The 18164-nt window shown below is 39.0% G+C and overlaps 1 protein-coding gene across 6 annotated transcripts in view; it reads right to left on the bottom strand.

Moving 5' to 3' along the window:
* The window catches only part of MIS18BP1 (MIS18 binding protein 1), a 51046-nt gene that overhangs the window by 4914 nt on the left and 27968 nt on the right, over window positions 1–18164 (bottom strand). For all 6 annotated transcript variants that reach the window (XM_063609265.1, XM_055291431.2, XM_055291433.2 and 3 more), the window contains 6 exons: window positions 17514–17665; window positions 16599–16692; window positions 13774–14602; window positions 9939–10111; window positions 8674–8834; window positions 2057–2205 (listed from right to left, as the gene is read on the bottom strand). In XM_063609265.1, the coding sequence (XP_063465335.1) occupies window positions 2057–2205; window positions 8674–8834; window positions 9939–10111; window positions 13774–14602; window positions 16599–16692; window positions 17514–17665 (1558 nt within the window). The remainder of the gene's footprint in view (window positions 1–2056; window positions 2206–8673; window positions 8835–9938; window positions 10112–13773; window positions 14603–16598; window positions 16693–17513; window positions 17666–18164) is intronic.

The raw sequence follows: 18164 nt of genomic DNA, 5'->3' as shown, positions 1-18164 counted from the left end.
CATTAAATTCTTGAAGACATGATTTGTTTCATATTCCATTTTATGGATAAATCTTAATTTATAACTTTCCTTATTTTTGGATGTTTTGGTCATTCTCAAACTTTCAGTATTATGTTTTATGATGAACATCTTTGTTCCAAATCTCATATTTCCTTAAAGTGTCTAATAAAATTCAACGGCCAAAAGGATGAAGTGTTTTTTTTTTTTTTTTTTTTTTTTTTTTTTTTTTTATACGGAGTCTCGCACTGTCACCCGGGCTGGAGTGCAATGGCGTGATCTCAGCTCACTGCAACCTCTGCCTCCCGGGTTCACGCAATTCTCCTGCCTCAGCCTTCTCAGTAGCTAGGATTACAGACGCACACCACCACATCCGGCTAATTTTTTGTATTTTTAGTAGAGATGGGGTTTCACTATGTTGGCCAGACTGGTCTTGAACTTCTGACCTCGTGATCCGTCGGCCTCAGCTTCCCAAAGTGCTGGGATTATATAGGTGTGAGCTACCGCGCCCGGCCAAGGATGAATATTTTAAGGCTTTTGATGAATTGATCAAAGTGCTTATCAAAAAATTTGTCCAAAATAGTATTCTCAGTATGCTTTCCCCTGCAATAAATACTAAAAATAATTTTTAGATGCCTAGGAAAATTATATTTTTATCCAATAAGTGCTAATTAAAATTTTAGCAATTTAGCAAGCTTCCTGAGAGTACTGAATAGTTTTTTTCCCAGTCATTATTATCTTGCTTCTGCCTCTCACTCTGTAGAAATTGCTCTTAAGATCAGCAATGGCCTCTTACTTGCCAAATGGAATAGCCTATTTTCAGGCCTCACTCTTACTACTTTCCATCTTTTTTTGGTGACATTTTATTGTTAGTCACCCCTACTTTTTTCTTGATTTTATTTATTTGTTTCAAATTGTTCTTGTATTCACATGGTTCAAAATTCAAAAGCCCCCCTCTCCTTCCTCCAGCTACCTTAGTTCTCCCTAAAGATCACCAATGTTTTGGTTTCTTATGCATCCTTTTAGAAAGACTTAATCTAATAAAAGCAATTATACACAAACACACACACACACACAAGTATATACATATATGCATACACACATATAGCTTCTACATCAGCCTCCCTAGTAGCTAGGGCCACAGGCTTGCCCCACTGCATCCTGCTAACATTTTTGGTTTTTTCTTTTGCAGAAATGGGGTCTTTCTACGTTGCCCATGCTGGTCTTGAACTCCTGGGCTCAAGTGATCCTCCCACCTCAGCCTCCCAAAGTGCTGGGATTACAGGCTTCAGCCACTGTGCCTGGCTCTTCATTAATTTCTATGACTATATAATGGACCGGAGTTCATTTAATTAGTCCCTACTGATAGATTTTTGAGGTACCGCCATTTAAACAATGCTACAATGAATAAGCTGTACATTCACAATTCTATAAGTAAAATTCCTAAGTCAAAGGGCATGTGCATTTATAATTTTGATACTTACAAATTGTTGCTGCAAAGATCGCACTAATTTACCTTCTCACTAGCAATGCACGAAAATTAACAATGCATTCCTTGCTAATTTGTAGGAATGCTGTATATATTATGGAAATTAGCCTTTTGCCTGTGACAAGTTGCATATATTCTTTTCTCACGTTGTCTTTTGTTTGTAGTGGTTGGTACCAGGTAAAATTTGTTAAACATTTTTATACAGTTGACTTTATTCATCTTTTCATTAATGGCTTGTAGGTTTTATATTATAGTTAGACCATCACTAATCTGGTATTATAAAATAATTCTCCAAGGTTTCTTTAGTTTGGTTTTTTTTTTTTTTAGTTTTTTACAAGTAAAACCTTGATCCATTTTGAATTGATCCAGAAGTAAATGTGGGTTATATCACAATGCCATTTATTGAATAGCACCCCGATTTGATGAACTTGTCTATTCTTCTAGAAACATTCTTGATTTTTTAAATAATGACTCTTCCCATTACTGGCATCTGTGGTCCTCATGAAATGTTTAAATGTTCCTCACTACTCTGATACAGAGAATTAACACATCATATGCATGAATATTTACCTATTTATAGAAGCTAGCATGCCAGGACTGACATGCTGACATTGAGGAGTCTTTACCAATGGAAAGATAACTGATGATGGAGTTGTTGGATTTTTGTCCATATGTGGCAGAATATCATCATCATCTTCACTGTCCTGGAAACTTGGCAACTAGAAAACAAGCATTTATTATCAGCAGGCATCCCACAAAAGGTTATTTTCTCATGATCACAAAACAGTTTTGGAGGACTGATAAGTTGGTTCTTCTTATAACTTTCCAAGTTAGATAATTAAAAACAGTAGTACGTAGAGGAGAAGAGGCTAGAGGAACTCCATTTTAGATGCTAATTCACCATGCTGACTTCTGATTAAACCCGGATATGGAAATACCTCTAAGATTTCTACCTCCATGTACTTACTGGAAATCTTGTCGTTAGGTCAAAACAACCTTGGTGTTATCGTAAACACACACTTACCATAAATCCAGCCCTTAGGCAAATTCCCTATGGTATATAAACCCTGGGTCTGGGGGGATAACAGTGCACAAATCCACCATCTTGAGGCCACCCAAGAGATGGCGTCTGCTCAAAAGTCTCTATTAAATGTTTCTGAGAAACTGGATTTGTCACCCTCTTTATTCAGCCTGTAACCGAGCAGCGTGGCTTCAAACCATGCTTTAAAACTTTTTTCTTCCTTTCTCCCCAAGTTTAAGATATAACTTTGAGATAAACTGCATATGTGTTTCCATTCATCTTGAAATACAGCCTCAAAATGTGAACCTCCACTCCCTTTCTTTACCCATTCTATGCTCCCATGCCTTATGCACATGTATTTACCTAGACGCTTTTTAAGTGCACACCATGCTCATTTATCTGGTCATGTATTTCCTTAGAAGCTTCAGGGGCCGGATCTTGGCACAAACCGGATACCTCCAGAATTCTCTCCCCAGTCAAGGCCAAAACTCACTCCCATCTAGAAATTTACTGCAAGATTTACTACAATTAATTTGTAACCTGGTTGAGCCCTGGATGGTGCCGGCCCCTTCACCAAATGGAATAATATTTCAAGATAAGCTGTTGGAGCAGACTGGGCCACCTGACACCGCCTAATCCCCTCCTCTCCTGCATTCCAAACCATTCTCTCTTTACTATGTTCACTCCACAAATTGCAGACTGGAATTTTTGGAATTTCACCCACACTTCCCTTTGCTGGCACAAAAAATAAAACTATCACACCTTGCTCTTGTTATATTGGCTTCTTTTCACAAGCAGCGAGTAGTTGGACCCCTATTGCTGGTGACAATTTTTGGTGGCACACAGGAGGCTCCAGACATCCCTATCTGATCTTCTGTTGGATGGGGCCATGGAGCCACCTGTGAGTGCCAGCTGCTCGTGGCTAGCTGACCCTGTAGAAAGAACATAAGGGGAGCTTTCAGCAGCAGTCAAGGTGCCTTTGTCTTGCGGAACCTCCTTTTCTCTTTCTGTCACAGCATCTGCTGCTTCCAAAGCTTCAATGATACAAACGGAGTGTGACATTTTGAAGAAGTCGACAAATGTTGGAACCGGGTGAGCTGCTGTGCACCCAGCCTCCCTCTGCCTCTTAGGGTGTTACTGGGGCTCTGCTCTGTTTAGACTTAGCTGTTGGTGTCACCATTTGGCCATTTTTATGCATTTGTATTTGTGACACCCTCAGGGCTTTGCTCACATTGGACTCAGTCCCCTGGGGAGGGCCGTGTGAAACTGAGGCAAGGAGTTTGGAACTCTACCCAGCCCTCTTAACTGGGGATTTGTTTGGAGGCAGTGCACCATTTGTTTGCACATGTAGGTGTGTAACCTTAATGTGTGTATGGGCCCCAATCTCTCTCTCTCTTCCTCCATCTTTTCTATTCCTCCCAGCTCCATCCCACTGACTACATTGGAAACAAGCCATCTACAGCCTAAACTCCCCTGGGCCATAAACACCGTTAGCTTCTTCCAGCTGGAAACAGCTAACCTTGACTGGTGACTCGCGGAAGTGGGAATGTTACAGCAGGTAGCTAGTCACGGATAAGCAGGGAATGAGAGGACCTCCCCACCCCCCCCACCCCCCAGCAGGAATGTTGTCAGGCGACCATCCTATGATGGTCAGGTGGTTGTTAACTGTGTCTCTAAAATAATAATTAATCGCAGCCAACACCAGGGAAAGGCAATCTGTCAATAAACAGAAACCAGAAACACCTAAAATTGGTGATCAGCAGCTTCCTCATAAGATCTCAGAAACTGGGCAAGTGGGCTCAAGCATGTGCATTAAGAGGCAAAATGGAGGCGTTTAACTGGTATATGACCTCCTAGGGACATTCTACTGGTAAGGGAAGAAAGCCTCAAGTAAGCCTGTGTACAAATCCAGTAAACACACTGTAACTTGCTCCCCTCCCAAGTGCTAGCACACCACTGGGCATGAGACAGCCCACCCCAAGGTGAGAATCAGGGGAGAAGGAACACAAGACCCCCAGAAGCATGCCAACATATAACACCCCAAGTCACAAAGTGAAACTATGCTTCAAGTCACCTGCTTGGCCCTCTTCTGAGAGTACTTTCCTTCCTTTGGTTCCTGCTTTAAAGTTTTTTTAAAACTTTCATTCCTGCACTAAAGCTTGCCTCGGTTTCTCCTTCTGCCTTATGTTTCCTTGGTCAAATTCTCTTTTTAAAAAATTTTTATAAGTATTATTAAAAAAAAAAATGGAGATGGAGTCTCCCTATATTGCCCAGGCTGGTCTTAAGCTCCTGGGCTCAAGAGATCCTCCTACCTCAGCCTCCCAAAGTGCTGGGACTACAGGCATAAGCCACCACACCTGGCCAGAACTGTTTCTTCTGAGGAGGTTAAGAATTGTGGTTTCTGCAGACCCGTATGGTTTCGCTGCCAGTAACAGGAGGGATTCATCCTACACTGTATAGGTCTAAGGTGCTGAGGCTCTCCCTGACGGAAGATAAACAAGAATGATGAGGGTCTGCTGGTTGCACAGGTTTAGGCTATGTCTGCTAGAAATTTTAAGGTCAAGGAACAAGGACAAGGACAGAGCCTTAGCCTTTGAAAGACTTAATTTCTCTTGTGTAAAACAGAGATAATAACACCTATTTCTAAAGGTTATGTAGACCAGAGGTCAGCAAATGTTTTCTGTAAAGAATCAGATAGGGAATATTTTAGGTTTTGTGGTCCAGTCTCTGTCCTAACTACTCAACTCTGCACCGTAGCATGAAAGTAGCCATAGACAATATGCAAACAAATCTGACCCTTCGTATCACAGAACAAAACAAAACTCGAATTCATTTACTGTGATGCTTAGCCGTTAGTAGGAACTCAAGCAGTGTTAACCATTGTGGGGAAGAGATCAGACTGTTACTGTGTCTATGCAGAAAGGAGCAGACATAAGAGACTCCGTTCTGTTCTGTACTAAGAAATTCTTCCCGCCTTGAGATGCTGTTAATCTGTAACCTTAGCCCCAATCCTGTGCTCACAGAAATGTGCTGTGTTGACTCAAGGTTTAATGGATTTAGGGCTATGCAGAATGTGCTTTGCTAAAAAAGTGCTTGAAGGCAGTATGCTTGTTAAAAGTCATCACCATTCTCTCATCTCAAGTACCCAGGGACACAATACACTGCAGAAGGCCGCAGGGACCTCTGCTTAGGAAAACCAGGTATTGTCCAAGGTTTCTCCCCATGCTGTAGCCTGAGATATGGCCTTGTGGGAAGGGAAAGACCTTACCGCCCCCCAGCCCGACACCCATAAAGGGTCTGTGCTGAGGAGGATTAGTAAAAAAGGAAGGCCTCTTTGCAGTTGAGATAAGAGGAAGGCATCTGTCTCCTCGTCCCTGGGCAATAGAATATCTCAGTGTAAAACCCGATTGTACTATTTACTGAGACAGGAGAAAACCACCTTAAGGCTGGAGGTGAGACATGCTAGTGGTAATACTGCTCTTTAATGCACTATACGTGCACATCAAGGCACAGCACCTTTTCTAACCTTGTTTATGACACAGAGACCTTTGTTTACATGTTTTCCTGCTGACCCTCTCCCCACTATTACCCTATTGTCCTGCCACATCCCTCTCTCTGAGATGGTAGAGATAATGATCAGTAAATACTGAGGGAACTCAGAGACCAGGGCCAGCTTGGGGCCTCAGCAGGGGGCCTCCTATGTTGAGCGCCGGTCCCCTGGGCCCACTTTTCTCTCTCTGTACTTTGTGTCTCTTTCTTTTCTCAGTCTCTTGTCCCACCTGATGAGAAATGCTCACAGGTGTGGAGGGGCAGGCCACCTCTTCAAACTATGTCACAGAAAATGATAGAATTTGTTGCTGTCTATTTCTACTTTAGTTCTGTTCTTTACATTTTTATTTTTTTGAGATGGAGTTTCGCTCTTGTTGCCCAGGCTGGAGTGCAATGGCGCCATCTTGGCTCACTGCAACCTCTCACTCCTGGGTTCAAGCGATTATCTCGCCTCAGCATCCTGAGTAGCTGGGATTACAGGTGCCCACCACCACGCCAGCTAATTTTTGTATTTTTAGTAGAGACGGGGTTTCACCATGTTGGCCAAACTGGTCTCGAACTCCTGATCTCAGGTGATCTGCCCACCTTGGCCTCCCAAAGTGTTGGGATTACAGGCGTGAGCCACCATGCCCGGCAGTTTTCTGTTCTTTATGATGCTACCATTGCATTTAGGCTAAAATATACATATATAGAACCTGAAATGATGGTGGGATAACATGAAGGGTACAACCCCTAGTGGACCATAGTGTTTTGAAGAAAACATTGTCAGGGCCTCTGGTGGCTGTCTTAAAAGACTTTCCTGTATAACCAGTGTAAGCAAAAAGTGGGCCCAGTTAATGATGTTACTGAACTTTATAAAGCATTGTGTAGCCTTTTTAAATTGAAGACAATTTTATGACAAGAAATTGGTAGATGAAAAAATTACCCTTATGTCTAGCTCACTAACACAACTGTTTGAATTTTTATACTCAATAGTCCAGTTGTCTATTATCCACACATTTCTGCATTACTTTAATCTTAATAATCATTTTTTTTTTCTTTTTTTGAGATGGAGTCTTGCTCTGTCGCCAGGCTGGAGTGCAGTGGCTGCAACCTCTGTCTACGGGGTTCAAGTGATTCTCCTGCCTCAGCCTCCCAAGTAACTGGGATTATAGGCACGCACCACCACACCCATCTAATTTTTGTATTTTTAGTAGAGACAGGGTTTCACCATGTTGGCCAGAACGGTCTTGATCTCCTGACCTCATGATCCACTCTCCTCAGCCTCCCACAGTGCTGGCATAACAGGCGTGAGCCACTGTACACGGCTAATCTTTTTTTTTGAGATGGAGTCTCACATTCTGGCCCAGGCTGGAGTGCTGTGGCACCATCTCGGCTCACTGCAAGCTCTGCCTCCTGGGTTCATGCCATTCTCCTGCCTCAGCCTCAGAGTAGCTGGGACTACAGGCGGCCGCCACCACGCCCGGCTAATTTTTTGTCTTTTTAGTAGAGACAAGGTTTCACCGTGTTAGCCAGGATGGTCTTGATCTCCTGACCTCGTGATCTGCCCGCCTCGGCCTCCCAAAGTGCTGAGATTACAGGCATGAGCCACCGCGCCCAGCCTCCAGCTAATCTTAATATTCTTAACATTTATATTTAGATTCTAGAAAGTCTTAAATGTGCATTTAATATTTGTATTGTATTTCACTGTGTTTATGAAAAACATCTTTACTGGATATATAGATTGTTTCCAGTTTTTTGCTATAAAGATAAAACTGCAATAAATATTGTGCAAAGATTTTGGGCTTTTGGATTTCTTAGGATAAACTCTCAAGAATAGAATAAATCTTTATGGCTTTTATAATATATTGCCATAATGCTTTCTTACTAAAAGGTACAATTCAATTTGTATGCCCACTAATGTATGACTGTATCAGTATCACCATTGCTTCTGTTAGCAGTGGATATTTTAACTTATCTTTTTTAAAAGATTCTATAATTCAGAAAGTACATATATATAATTTACTTTACTTTCTTGGATTACTAACTAAAATGACCACTTCCCCAAGTGTTTATTCAGCCTTTTGAATTTCTTCTTATTCACACTTTTCCTGTGATCTTGGTACTTTTTGTTATTCCAGTAACATTTGAATGAGTTGTTCATATTACAGATACTACTAGCTTGGTTGTATGTGCTGTGAATATTTTACTCCAATCCCTGAAATTTTTAGTTATTCTACTCTTCATATGACAAAAATTCTTTCATACATTCAAATCTTTTAATACTGTGCTACTATCACTTAATCCCTCCTTTCAATTATATACACTATCTTTTATCACCTTTAAAAAAAGTTTGCTTGGTAGTATATTAAACTTTAAATATATATGTTTTGCCTAATTCTAGGTTTACTTTTACTGTTTGGTTCTACAAACATTACCTTTGAACCAACCGAAGTGCAGACTCTAGAAACTAGTAAGAATGGCATATATCAGCACACTGTTTGCCTAAGACTGTGATCATGTCTAGGGAGGCTACTGATCCTTGGCCTAAATATTAGTGGCGAACACTACCATACATAAAAGCGAAAGATACAAAAGTCAATACGGATAAGGAAAACAATGATTTCATGCCTCTTACCAGTATTCTTTGATGCTGTAAAGGTGTTGTACTGAAAAAATCATCATGGTCATCTTTTGGCAAGTGTTCCAGAAATTCCCTCATCTGTTGCTTCCTTTTAAGAGTTCCCACTTTGGCAGTTATCTTAACAGTTTGTTTCTGATCAGCATCACCTCTCTTGCCTTAAGAGTCAAAAAACCATTTTGATAGGGATTTGGTTATTTATAGTAACTGCTCTATAAAGTTAACAACCTTTGCAGAGTCTAAATTGTGCATTAATGTTAAAAAAAAAAAACTCAGCCTTGGCCAGGCTCAGTGGCTCATCCCTGTAACCCCAGTACCTTGGGAGGCCAAGGCAGGAGGAATGCTTGAGCCCAGGAGTTCAAGACCTGCCTGGACAATATAGTGAGACCCCATCTCTAAAAAAATACAGATGTAGATAAAGGAAAAAGAAAGAAAGAAAACTTAGCCTGTTATTTTACAGGTCTCCTAGAGAACAAACGATTATTTCTACACTGGGATCTGGGATTTGTGCAATATGATTAGCCCATATGATACTCATGAAGAAGCTAAGATTAGGCAGGGTGAGGTTAAAAAGATCTTCTCTTTTTTTTTTTTTTTGTAGAGATGGGGTTTCGCCACGTTGTCCAGGCTGGTCTTGAACTTGTGAGCTCAAGTAATCGGTCCACCTCGGCCTCCCCAAAGTGCTGGGATTACAGGCATGAGCTACCGTGCCTGGCCAAAAAGATCTTTACACTGCAAGAATGATTGCCTCTACATTGCCTCTTGCTGAAGGCCTAATTTATTGATTTTGCCAAAATATATAAACCTTATTGAATTATGACAGGGTACTGGGTTCTCACTAATGCTTATTATAGAAATTCTCTGGCATAATCAACCTTTTACTAGTACTCATGAACAAGAGTATGTAACCATGGGATTATGAAAATGAATATTTTCTGAGCTTTCTCATAAATTACTTGGGGATCTGACCCAAGTGGTCTTTAATTAAACCCTTAGAACAATAATTCAGATATTGAAATCTCTGAATCTAACTGCAGAATTCCTAAAACTCAAAGCACAAGGCTACTAAACTACTACTGATGGAAGTAGAGACCTAGGTAAGACTTAAAAATTAAACAGATGATTTCTGAAATTCTTTCTAGCTTTAATATTTTAAGAAAATACCTATTAATATTCATGGATAAATATAAAATATATCTGATTTCAGTGATCAGAAATCAACACTGAGTACTAGGAAAAAAACTATTTACTACAAAGGTTACCATTTTGGCCTTTGGAATTGGCTGGCTTCTTCTTAGTGACATGTTTCTGGGATCCTTTTCCTCTGGGATTTTCCATGTATTTCCTCTGGCATTCTTCAGCAGATCGAGAACCTACAGCCACAGCTACATCTGACCAGAAACCAGGTTTGTGCTTTGGAAGAGATGCAAAAGCACTATGGAAGATCAAAACCAATTAAAGAATAAGAAATTCAAACCAATGACAACCTCTTAAAAGCATACCACTGAATTGATGAGATTTACTGAGATGAAGGAATCAGTTTTATCAAAATCATTCTGGATAACAATTAAGAAAGATATTATTCCCTCCCTTCAATAACTTACCCTAGTGCTTAAAATATGAAGATGTAATTTTACCTATCTAGTAGATGTCTTCTAAGTATTTTGATGTGTTTTATTAAGCCTGAAAAATGACCCTCAGCCTTTCAACATTTTTTTTCTAAGTCCAACTAATTGATCATATGGTTTTTTAGGAGACTTTGGCATGACCAAATTTTCTACACTGTTACCTTAAATCTTACTGGTGCTAAGTATATTGGACAATAAGCTCTTAGTTCTCTTATACAGTCTAGGTTATAAGCTATTAAAAAGTGTTATGCTTGCTTTCATTCTACTATACTTTGTAGAACTCAGTATTTTAGATACATGCTCTCTTAATTAAGGAAAATGAAAATTGAAATAGAGAAAACTATAAGGAAGTCCCTAATTTAACATTTGAGTTACATTCTACAAGTTCCTTTGTAAATGATTTAGAATCTGGTATACATGTTACCACCCCCACTCTCCCCAGAAAGATTTTACACATTGTGGTTAGACTGGCAATTTAGCGAGAAAACATCTATGTAACTCATCAATTAGCCTAAAAGTATTATTAACAATGTCATTTCAACTATACCAAGTCTTTATTTTTATTTATTATTTATTTTTACTTGTATTTGTATTTTTTTTTTTGAGATGGAGTCTCGCTCTGTCGCCCAGGCTGGAGTGCAGTGGCGCGATCTCGGCTCACTGCAAGCTCTGCCTCCCGGGTTCAGGCCATTCTCCTGCCTCAGCCTCTCTGAGTAGCTGGGACTACAGGCGCCCGCCACCACGCCCAGCTAATTTTTTTTGGATTTTTAGTAGAGACGGGGTTTCACCATGGTCTCGATCTCCTGACCTCGTGATCCGCCCGCCTCAGCCTCCCAAAGTGCTGGGATTACAAGCGTGAGCCACCACGCCCGGCCAAGTCTTTATTTTTAATCTGTTTCTTTGGCAAAATATTTTTATTTCTACTTGGATTCCAATTAATAGATACAGGTTTCATGTATCAGTATGTGGGAAAATTTTTAATCAGCTCTCTTGGGGTTAAACAGTCCTGATTTATAAAGTCTGATGACTTTCATAGGGTAAATACTCCCATTGTGGTTGATGTCAAGCTACCAACATGTCACTGACTGTGGAGTTGATAAAACACGTGTGATGGCACACAATTATATAGTATTTCCACCATACCATAGAGATGAAGAGTCTCAACAGCATATATAATAAAATGTAAAATAATTAGGAAGTAATGAGTTTTAAGCATTATCTTTGTTTTAAATAATTTAAGTTTATATAATTTAATTTTTAATGACTTTAATACTCAATTTGTAAAATTCTCCAAAATTTAACAGTCAGCTCTTGTGAACAGTTACCAGCTGACCACAGCATATTATTCCATGCAGAAAAGGAGAATACTTAGGAGCATTAAATACTTGTTAATGAATTCTTTTACATAATCATTCCACAGGTGTTCTAAAGTGAAAAACTAGAAGGACTTGGGAACTCAAGCTTCTCTATTTGTGTGTGTGGCTAATTTCTAAATCTACGACTGTCTAAAAGAACTATTTTACAATACATAACACAAATAATAATGTATTTAATAAGAAATTAGTACTTAACACATCTCCTCTAGGTTATTCCAGATAATTTAAAAAGACAAACTTAAACATATCACACCATGTTTAAAACTTGTTTCATTATTAGCATAAAACCCCAAATCCTTAGTGTAACGCTGTATTGTTCCTTGCCCGACTCTCTAGTCTCATCTTGTACTGCTCTTTGGTCAACTTTCAGTATTTGATTCATTCTAGCCTTCTTTATTTTTCTTTCTTTTTTTTTTTTTAAAGAGACAGGGTCTCAGTCTGTCGCGCACGCAGGAGTGCCAGGCATTATCATAGCTCAATGTGGCCTCCAACTTCTGGGCTCAGGCGATCCCCCTGACGCCGCCTCCTTAGTGGTTGGCACTACAGGCACATACCCCACACCCATTCTTTATTTCCAAATATGCCCTCTTTCTTTATACTTTTGTGTATGCTATTCTAAGGTCCATTTGTCTTGGCTTAAATAATTCTTATTTATTGATATAGTTTAAATATGTGTCCCTACCCAAGACTCATATTGAAATGTAATCTCCAGTATTGGAAGTGGGGCCTAGCGGGAGGTGATTGGTTAACGGAGGTAGATTCCTCATGAATGATTTAGCACCATCCCTCTTGGTACCATCCTTCTGATAATGAGTTCTCGTGAAATCTGGTCATTTAAAAGTGTGTAGCACACTTTTCCAGAATGTCATATAAATGGAATCATATAGTGTATAACCCTTTGAGTTGGCTTTTTTCACTCAATATGCCTTTGAAATTCAACCAGGTTGTTGTATGTATCAATAGTTCTTCCTTTTTACTGCTTAGTAGTCCACTGAAAGAATGCACCCTCATTTGTTTATGTAGAAAGTATGACAGAAATCAGGGAGAGGGAGGAGCTTGGCATAGCAACCCTTTAAAGTTGTTTATGAACTCCTAAGCCCATCCTGCAAATTTTGATATATTTTCATTTTTGTTCAGTTAAGAATATCTGGCTGGGCTGGTGGCTCACACCTGTAATCCTAGCATTTTGGGAGGCCAAGGCGGCTGAATCACTTGAGGTCAGGAGTTCCAGACCAGCCTGGCCAACATGATGAAACCTTAACTCCACTAAAAATACAAAAACTAGCTGGATATGGTGGCTCACACCTGTAATCCCAGCTACTTGGGAGGCTGAGGCAGGAGAATTGCTTAAACCCAGGAGGCGGAGGTTGCAGTGAGCTGAGATCGTACCACTGCACTCCAGCCTGGGTGACAGAGTGAGACTCTATCTCCAAAAAGAAAAAAAAATAAAAATAAAATAAAAGAAGCCGGGCGCGGTGGCTCAAGCCTGTAATCCCTGCACTTTGGGAGGCCGAGGCGGGCGGATCACGAGGTCAGGAGATCGAGACCATCCTGGCTAACATGGTGAAACCCTGTCTCTACTAAAAATACAAAAAATTAGCCGGGCGTGGTGGTGGGCGTCTGTAGTCCCAGCTACTCAGGAGGCTGAGGCAGGAGAATCGCTTAAACCCGGGAGGCAGAGGTTGCAGTGACCAGGATTGTGACAGTGCACTCCAGACTGGGCAACAGAGCGAGACTCTGTCTCAAACAAAACAAAACAAAACAAAAAACAAAAAAAACACATTTCTTAAAATATGAAGCTACGTTGAGAGAGTACTCTTTGGCTATCTTGAAATATTACATGGGAATGAAAGGAGGTCACTTCTACTTTCCTCATCTTAGGCTTTCCTCATACTTTCCTCATATTAGAGATGACCATAAAAATACCACTAGAAGTTATCTGTATTCTATCTCTATTCCCTGTACAAACTGTAATTTTTCCCATTTTTTTTTTTTATGACATCTTCCATGTTAACCCCTTATTGCTGTTCTTATGTCTTTAACTGTCTTGTGGCTGCTCTGTAGATATTTCAGAATGAAATCTAACTACTTACCAATGAAGTCTCTGTAACTCCTTCTCATTCCATTCCTTATCCTGAATTAAACCAGGTAAGCATTCTAAGGGATGCCTATTTGTCTCATCAGATCCTACTGCCTCAGTAATTGGAAACTCTTTCCTAACACCAGACTTCTGAAGAGTTTCTTTGACGGAAGGTCTAGCTTTCTTTTGTTTGATATAAAATTCATTTTCACTTTCTTCAGTTTCAGGTTCCAAAATCACTGGAATATTACTTGTGGTTCTTGTGCTCTTTCTCAGGTGAACCACTGCTTCTTTGGTGTTTCCTGCTTTGGTTTTCTTAACTTCAGCTTTCCTTTTAATTTCCTTTTCTGTTTCACTTTCTTCACTTGACAAATCTGGTGAGGACTGATGCTTATAAAATGACATAGCTACCTGATTTTCTATTTTCTTCAGCTTTGGTAATAGTCTGGTATTTTTCTTAAAGTCAGAGGTGAGCATTTGTTCCTTTCCAAGGTTAGATATTTTCATTTTCTGATTGACAGTAAGTAAGTCACGTTCATCGCAATCTTCCTTGTTTTTACTTTTATGACCTTCAAATGTATTTTCTAAAGTCCCCGTGGACTTGCTGATGGGACTTTCTTTTTGACACTCTGGTATTACAAAATCTGTTACTGCTTTAATGGTGCCAGAGGACAGATTATACCTCATGCATCTTTGCTCTATCGCTTTTCTAGATTTAAGTGGTGTTACTAAAATATAAGCTTTCTTCTGATTGATGGCCACGTATTTTCTTTCTTCATCTGAGAAAAACTGTTCCCTTGAGGTTAGAATATCAATGGATACATCCAGTTCTTCAGTTGTCTCTTTAATTTCATAAGACAAAACCAAAGGCCAAAATCTCAAATTAGCTATAAACAAATATAAGCACAGAAAATATATTTTCACAAATAAAAGATACTATTTTTATCCACGAGCTACACTGTACACTCACCTGTCATATTAATCTTTCTGAAGCCCAGGTCTATTCAGACCATTGCCCCTTCAACTGTAAACATATACTATTGTTTATACAAACCTGACAGTGATTTCTCAGTCTTTTAGTAGACATATAAATAAGCTCCTCTGCCTGGCCTTCCACATAGTTCCAATCTCTCACTGTTGTCAAAATCTCAACTATATTCTATGTTCAGAACCACACCACTTGCTATTTCTCAGATTTTCTTGGTTCTCCACTTTTATTAATGTTGTCCACTCTGCTTTGAAAATGTTCTTCATTCATCTATAAACAAAATCACTACCTGCTTCGATTTTATTCTCTAACCCACCTAGTGTACAAACTTGTACACATTCCCTATACTGAATGAAAGCTCTCCTTCAAGTTTCCAGAATACTTTAAATAATGCCATGTTTGACAGTGAGACATGTATTATAATTGCACACTTGTCTTTCAATCAGACTGGAAAAAATAATTAATGGTTAGAACTTTATCTGTATGGTTTGATTTTTTTTTGCTGGAGTTAGTACAGAGCCTTTCACATACACAGTAGGCAATAAGTAAATACTTGTTAAATCAAAGCCCTGGAAGTAAAATATTCAGAAGATATAAGAAAACCAGTAGAGTCACTGAAACCTTACTAAGTATTATATGAGCTGGGCTAGTTAGGAGGACATGGAACTCCATCTGCATGGTTCCACTTTCATTGCCAATGGTGGTCATAGAAACACACTCAAAATGAATCCCCCCAAACACTATGAAGTACAAAACAAGCAAAATAGAACAACCTGAGAATCTTATTATACCTTCTCACTAAAGAAAGCAAATTAAAATGAGAAAAATTCACCAATTCAAAACCTAAGTAATGAGAAGTCAAACTAACTGAAACTATCCAACGGTAATTAGAAATACATACAAACTGCAAATCATCCCACTGTCACAGAAACATACTACAACAACCTCCACATATTATGTGCCATTGTTTACAAGATGACTGACAAAATGACACTGATAGATAATATTGAATGCTGGGGAGAAAAGAAGCCTCTAAATTACAACCCGTGGAAAAAGGTACTAATCAAAATAATTCAGAAAGTGTCTACAAGATTTCCCACTGGCATCATATATCTTCAAATTATGAGAAAAGTATTTTCTTCTAACTACTCATGTAAATCCAATTCCAATGTTCAACTGGGAATTTGAAAATTTTCAACATTATAATTTTGAACAATATTTCCATTCAGAGTATTTATTAATTTTAATAAATTATTTAATAAAGATCCAGCTATCTTGGATACTTAAAGCGAGTATGAACTCGGAAGTATAAGTAGCACTGCTTTCCTATCTTCTTCAAACAAATAAATGTTCTTCACTTTCACTTCTTTTCACTTATAAGAGGAAATAAAACACAAAAAATGCTATAAAGCTAATGGAGTTAGCTCAACATGAAATTGTAAACTTGCTAACGTTTAGAGGAAAGCCTCTAAATTATGGCATGCAGGATTCCAATTAAATCACTCTGAAAATCCACACTTAAAACTAAATTATTGTACTAAGTTCATAAAAGGATTCACTCTTTACACATTCCTGTAAGCATATTTTAAATGATATATAATTTTGTGATCTAAACAAATATTTTAGTACCTAGATTAAAGAAGGCAAACCTGTAAGTATAGGTGGTTTTTAAAAGGGCTATTTTATTATGAAAATCATCTTATGTAAAAATAACAAAACCAAACATTTAAAAACATTAAATAATTTGCCATTTTACATGAGCAAGTTTACAAGATCAGTTTCATCATATTAAAAACATTTCAAATAGTAGCTTTCTGCTTATCATTAAAAAACCATTAAAGATATATTACCTTGCTTCTGACTTTTTATTATCCTTTCATTTGTTCTTTCACCAATTTTTAGTTTCTTTGAAGACATTTTATATTCTTGTTTTCCAATTAATTCCTTCAAAACAAAAAGATACCTAGGTTTTATTTTAAAACTACTACCAAAACATAATCTGAAGCATTTTCGTAGTATGCATCAAGCATACAAATTCCTAGGTACTTACAGTTCCACAGATTTCATTAGTGGACACATCCAGAAACTCACCTGCCAGACCTTGAGCGCTACGACCAACATCTGGGAATCCATTATCCGACATATTTTCTATATTAATTTAATACTTTGTGGTTTTTCAAGTGCTTTTTAAAATATGCTTTATTTAAGCTTTACTCTAAAAGCTAAAACTTTTATTGTTGCCTGCATTTTTTCATTGAGAGACAGGGAAAATAAATATCAAGACATTCAGTCCCCAAGTTAATGAAAAGCTGATACTTGAAAAACAGAACTCATGGCCGGGCGCGGTGGCTCACGACTGTAATCCCAGCACTTTGGGAGGCAGAGGTGGGTGAATCACAAGGTCAGGAGTTCGAGACCAGCCTGGCCAATATGGTGAAACCCCGTTTCTACTAAAAATACAAAAATTAGCCAGGCGTGGTGGCGCATGCCTGTAGTCCCAGCTACTCAGGAAGCTGAGGCAGGAGAATCACTCGAACCCAGGAGGTGGAGGTTGAGGCAGGAGAATCACTTGAACCCAGGAGGCAGAGGGTGCAATAAGCCCAGATCATACCCCTGCACTCCAGCCTGGGCAACAGAGGGAGACTCCATGTCAAAAGAAAAAAAAAAACAGAACTCATGTCCCTGATATGGTCCCAAACCTTTTCAGTAGTAAATCACCCCTCTAAATATTAACTTGAACTATACAGTGTACAATAAAGCCTTACCTGATTAGGTAAGTCATCTCCTCCTCCATTTTGAATAGTATTGTTTATTTGGTCATCTGGGAACTTTAATGTTGGTTTATTTTGACAATTACTGTGGCACATGTTTAATTCTGTAGCTCCTGGCGACTCACTGTGCTTATTACTCTTCAGTTCTATGAATACAAAGATGGAGATTTCAATAAATGGTTATATAAAAAGGAAGCTACTTTTCTACGTGAAGAATTAACTTTGACACTAGGTGTGGTGGCACACGCCTGTAATCCCAGCACTCTGGGAGGCCGAGGAAGGAGGATTGCTTGAGCCCAGGAGTTCAAGACTAGCCTAGGCAAAATAGCGATACGCTGATTCTACAAAAAATAAAAGGTTGGTGCAAGCCTATAGTCCCAGATACTTGGGAGCCTGAGGTAGGAGGATCACTTGAGCCAGGGAGGTCGAGGCTGCAGTGAGCCATGATTGTGCCACTGTACTCCGGCCTGGGTGACAGAGCAACACCCTGTCTCAGAAATAATAATGATAATCTGTCTAATCCCTCTGTCATAAATATTTGTTATAATTTCACTAGGATATAAAGCAATTTTATTTGGAAAGAATCACTCTGTATAGGGCTATATTTTATTTGAATCACTTTTTTCTTTCAAAAAAAATTTAAAA

This window comes from Symphalangus syndactylus, chromosome 9, assembly GCF_028878055.3.
Source record: "Symphalangus syndactylus isolate Jambi chromosome 9, NHGRI_mSymSyn1-v2.1_pri, whole genome shotgun sequence".
Lineage (NCBI taxonomy): Eukaryota > Metazoa > Chordata > Mammalia > Primates > Hylobatidae > Symphalangus > Symphalangus syndactylus.
This window is presented reverse-complemented; position numbering and strand designations above follow the sequence as displayed.